This window comes from Propithecus coquereli, unplaced genomic scaffold, assembly GCF_000956105.1.
Source record: "Propithecus coquereli isolate 6110/MARCELLA unplaced genomic scaffold, Pcoq_1.0 Scaffold163, whole genome shotgun sequence".
Lineage (NCBI taxonomy): Eukaryota > Metazoa > Chordata > Mammalia > Primates > Indriidae > Propithecus > Propithecus coquereli.
In genome coordinates, this window is record NW_012140858.1 from 327,485 (window position 1) to 333,270 (window position 5,786).

At 35.1% G+C, this 5,786-nt stretch overlaps 1 protein-coding gene across 1 annotated transcript in view; it reads right to left on the bottom strand.

Annotated features, from left to right (window-relative positions):
* Nucleotides 1-5,786, bottom strand: part of SVEP1 (sushi, von Willebrand factor type A, EGF and pentraxin domain containing 1) — a 239,569-nt gene that overhangs the window by 94,811 nt on the left and 138,972 nt on the right. Inside the window, exons 19-21 of the mRNA XM_012641129.1 lie at nt 4,891-5,004; nt 2,556-2,669; nt 1,638-1,839 (exon numbers count right to left, since the gene is read on the bottom strand). Of these exons, the coding sequence (XP_012496583.1) occupies nt 1,638-1,839; nt 2,556-2,669; nt 4,891-5,004 (430 nt within the window). The remainder of the gene's footprint in view (nt 1-1,637; nt 1,840-2,555; nt 2,670-4,890; nt 5,005-5,786) is intronic.

Below are 5,786 nucleotides of genomic sequence, written 5' to 3' on the forward strand. Positions count from 1 at the left end.
TGGTTACCATTGGGGAAGAAGAGGAATGTGTACATGTGTGTGTGCTCACGTGCACATGCATGTTGGAGGGAATCCAATCCTACTCTTAAAACTTATTTCTTTAAAAACTAAAGATATAAATCAAATATGGCAAAATACTAAGGTTTGATAATCACAGTGATGTGTATCTGACTTTTATTATTATTTGTAATTTTCTGTATGACCAAAACATTTTGTAATTAAAAAGGACCTGTCTAATAAATGCCAGTTAACATTACATTACTAGCATTTCATATGGAGACCTCTTTGATATTGACCTAACAGTGACTACTATGAATAAATGGTGTTTGGTGGGTTTAAAAGGAAATCTCAGTTTGAATTGGGGGATCATTACTGGGTCTCAGCATTTAAAGATAAATCTGTTTGGCTAGAATTTCACTCACCTTTATCCTCCCATGTTTGATATCATTACAACACTACCATATCCTCGTCTATGAAACAGGTTTACATTCCTTCTGAATTAGGAGAGTTTACCTTCACCTTTCCTTAGTTAGGATTTAGACATATTTCATATTCATCGATTGTTTTGAACCCTGGGGAGAATTTGGAATTCTTTTTGTTGATCTGGAAATTTCTCATTGCTTATGGTTAGGTGCTATAATATATGCCAGAAAATGTAAAGCCCCATGAGAAGAAAATGCTACACTGATAAGACCTCATTTCCATATTGAGGGTAAAAGTCTCACTGGCCGATTTGCCCTCCTATTTCTTCTGGGTAGTGCTGGGGCTGCGTTGTGGGAGGTTGGTAATGGAAGGGGGCTGAACCAGAAGGGGACTGGGAAATGTGGCAACTGAGGTAGACTTCCTTCCTTTTACCTCTTGTTAACTCAAAGAACCAGCAGCATCTCAAGGACAACAAAGTTTCCTAAGATTATGCAAGCAAAAGAAACCTATCTTCTGTACTGCAGAGATACTGTTTTCTGTACTTCCCGGCAAGGAGCAGGGGATGGGACAGGACAGTCTTCGTAATGATAGGAGAGGGCTGATTTTCAAACTGTATTCTCCTGGCACCCTATGAGCCACCTCAGGAAGACATAGTCTTTCTTCCCCTCAAACACTATTTTCAGCCACAAAAGTTCAGCTTTTATTATTTATTTATTTATTTTTTATGCTCATGTTAGACTTCTTAAGGGTTACTAATCTAAAAGAATATGCTTGAAAACCATGGACATAGAATATACATAGGCACTATGATCGTATGATTGCACATCCCATTTTGATTTTCCCTAGTGTGAAAACTTCAGCTAAAACAGAAAGTATTTTAAAAGATGGTTTTTGTCCACTGTATTTACTTCTGTGTAATTATATTTCCTTTCATCTTTTATGACTTTCTAAGTATAGACTGTTGGTCCCCAAGTCATCAGAATCATTGGGAAACTTAAACCATAACAAGTTGCCTATTTTAAAATTATAGGCTCTACTCCAGGCTTAGTGAGGCAGGACCTCAAGTGGTGGGGAGATTCTATCGTAGCCTATCCTTGGGCCAACGTTAGAGAACGGCTGACTTGAGATTGAAGTTATACTCCATAAAAGGTTGCAGAATGACTGAAAAGTTTAGAAAATAAACATCGTGAAAAGAACCAGACTCAGTCTTTTACCTGAAGCTATTGGCACCATCTTTACAAGTAGCTCCATTTTTGCATGGCTGGCTGAGACACTCATCCACGTTTTTTTCGCACCGGGTACCCAAAAATCCAGGTGGGCATTTGCACAAGAACCCCCCAACCTGGTCTTCACAGACTGCATTATTTAAGCACGGACTTGACTGGCATTCATTGACTTCTGCTTCACAGTGCAGGCCTAGGGAGGGATGAGAAAGAGAAAGAGCCCACACGATTAACTCTCTAGAAAACCGTGATCAAAGTGTTCAGTTCTTGCAGAATACTGCTTCTAAAGAATTGGCACAGAAACTTAAGAGTCACTGGCCTATCAAATTGGTTTGAGATCCATTCCGTAATGAGCTCTGGCTTTTGTAAGTCATTTTAGGACTCTGTGTTTTTGATAATCTGCTCTTTTTATCTTACTTCTTTCTGACACTAAGCTTACTAATGGATATCTAATTGAGATAATGTGAAAAAATAAGGCTTGTTCAAAACTTTCCTCTGTTTTTTTGACCTTGCCTCTTTCCTTCACTGGTCATGTTCTTTCTTGGACTTCCTCTTTATCAGTTAAGTATGTTTTAAAATCATATTAGTTTGCATCCATTCGTAATATGATCTTACATGATTTGTCTCTAGTGCCTTCTTTAAAGTTTGTCTTAACACATGTGCACATACACACACTGAACATACTATTTTTTTCTGAACTGTGTGAGAATGAATTTCAGACCTGCGCTCTTTTATTCCAACACCTCAGCACGTATTTCCTCAAAAATGAGGACTTTCTCTTATATAATCACAATACGGTCATAAAATCTGAAAATAACATTAATATATATTAGGAAATGTACTAATTTGTGTAAATCTTGGTGCTTTACAAGATTTTAAGACAATGTAGGAAGAATGGAAACATCTTACCTATATATCCTTTCACACATGTGCAAAGGTAGCCAGCCAAGCCATCAACACAGGTGCCTTTATTTAAACAAGGACTGGAGCTACACTCATTTATATTTTCTTCACATAGTTGACCTGAAAAAAATCATAGATTCTTTGAGCTGGAGAAAACCTGAAAGGACTTTAAGACCAACAGTTTTCAAGCAAGTTGTTCAGGTATAAGAATAGAGCAATTAGAAATTATGACTAACGTGCTTGTGAACAATTTGCTCTTTGCAAAATACATTGAAATAAAATGTTTTCTTTCGTTCTGCGAACCACAAAAATTTTCTAGCAAGAAACTTGATATGCGTGCAATGGAAAATGAAACCATGAATATCTGACCATATTTTTTTAGTTAAAAAGATAAATGTGATTTTGTTTAAAAATTTTTCTCATGTTATTTGTTTGCAAATTGTTCACCCTTTGTTGAGTTGATTCCTTATATAGTTAAGACGCAACAGTTCCAAAGTTGGCAAAAAATTATGGGAGAAATATAGTGAATAAAGAAAATAACTTATTTTGTTATGCAAATTGGGAAAACACAGCTAAATTTCTGTCCAGATGCCCCATGTTCTGTGTGAACATAATTTGAGAATCACTGATGTAATTCATATCCTTTATTTTATACACCTAGAAACTGAGATTCAGAGAGATCTGTGACATTACCAAGGACAAGCACAGAAACAAGCCTAGAATCATAGATCTTCAAATTCAAGTACATATGTACAAAGACTCTTTGGGTTGGAGAGTTTAGGATGCCTAAATTTATAACTCATGGAGTTATCTAACACATATCTAATAATTTACATACCTTTATAACATGAAAATACGCTAAAAGAAAATTTCACCAATAAAAGTCAGTTTCTGAGAATAGTAAATCTAACATAATACCTGCACTTTCATACAGACCAAATGAGCATTTTTTGTTTTTTACAGTAAAGCCACACAGTACACTTAACGTCTAACAAGTATCACAATACATTTAATGTCTAGTAAATACATAATTTTTAATTTAGAAGTTTGGATATATTTTTCTCATAGTATGTGTCTGCCATTCAGGTCATAAGTTTTTACTAGGATTTAACTTTAAGGATCATTAATGTGACATCTGGAATTTTAGACAAAGAAAGAAATGCATGGTAGAGTCGCATCATTTTCATGCTGTATGTGGAAGTGCAATCATATGCATGTATAAACTCAATGTATTTTCCTGTATGACTGGGGCTACCACCGTTGCACAGATTCCAAATAGAGAAAATAAAAGAATTAGTTCAAATGATTACTACTACAAATTATGATGTCAAACATTTTCATTTCTTTATGAAAATTGTTTTTAGATTATAAAGTTATCAGAATCTGGTTTTTGAAATGGTTACATTGATTTTACTGAACTTATTAAATTATAGAAAATTATATACCCACCTGTATTATTAATAGAATATATATTTAGATATATTTTTAGGATATAATAATTTTGAGTTAGGTACAGTGCTGGTTGACACAGATGTTCTCAGTACTTTTCATGATAATATTATAAGATTATTACTATTTATAAAGTAGTAAATCATATTCTACTTTATAATATATTATCAATATTTTAATGATTATAATGTGATTGAACAAGGGAATTGAGAACAAGATCCACGTTTTGAATTATTTTTTTGTCAGGGGATATTGGAAACTGCAACTCTCTGACTTAAATAAGATATATGCTTAAATATATGTATTCATTTAAGTTAAAAGGAGAGGCATATGGTCCACAACAATTTCAAGGATACAAGCGCCTAATATCCACAGTTATTAATAGTAATAAGCACACACACACACACACACACACACACACAAACACAGCAACAGAAATAAGCACACACACACTTCATAAATTCAGCACAATGCTAGTAAAAAGATTGAAAAGGACCTAATATTTGTCTGCTACTGTACCAGCCTTGACATATTTCCTCTCATTTCCTGATTCTATTTTTATATATGAAGAAACATGTTCAGAGAAATTAAATGTCTTTTCCAAGGTGACACATCTATCTGGCAAAGATGGGACCAGGTCTGCCATAGGTTTTATAAACCTCAAGCAATTTCATACTGCCAAATTGATATCTTATTCTTTTTACCTAACAGAATAATGAAAATAACACTTTCCCAATGCATAGAAATATTATAATATTAGCAGATATGCCTTTCCAGTATATTTATAATGCCCTATAAATGTATCCTAATGATACATTCCAAATTTGCCTTAGCAATAAAATCTTAATAATTCCAAGGTTTACATTGTAAAAGTAAGAAACTTTCCCCTTACCTGTGTAACCCAATGGGCACTCACAAAAGAATTCCCCAACTCGGTCTTTACAAATTCCATTGTTGAGGCACGGCAGTGAGCTGCACTCATCGATGTCTATTTCACACTTTAAGCCTAAAATGCAAACCAAACACTGAAGGACAATCCAAGAAAATGATTAACAGAAACAGAACCATGATCGTTTACAGGTAATTATCTCAATAATCTGAATTTATAGGGGAGTAGTGGCAAGAAGGATAAAATTTATTAAGTGCTACCATCCATTAAATATTTAATGAAAGCATTACCTTTTTTTCAACAGATTTAATGTATCTTTATAAGGATACAAAGGAGATGGCAAAAGATGCCAAATTAGAAGTGGGGTGAGGGGACCTGGAAGCATAAGATAGAACTAGGAATTATATTAATTACAAAGTTAAAAATATGATGTCATATATGCTTGGTACCAAGGTCACCTGGCTGAGGGGTGGAGGTGGGGATAAATCCTACCAGATCTCAGCTCACATGCCAGGTGTCCCAGTGTGAGCTGCATCTTCCCATAGCGTGCACACAGGCTTTCATGGCTAGCTCTGCTGGAAGCCCATATTCTCCCTCTGTTCTAGGCCCTGCACCACTAGCATCAGCATTATTTGGGAACATAATAGGAATGCAAATTCTCAGGCATGCACCCCAACACCTACAGAATCAGAAATTCTGGCGCTGGGGTTTAGCAATCTGTGTTTTAACAAGCCTCGCAGATGATTCTGATGCACACTAATGTTTGAGACCCACTGTCCTATATTACGCCCTCTCTCAACAACCACTCATTTATACAATTCTGGAACAAGATCCATTATTTCTTATGGAATGTCAGGACAAAAATTTTTATTAAAACTCACACACACACACACACACAC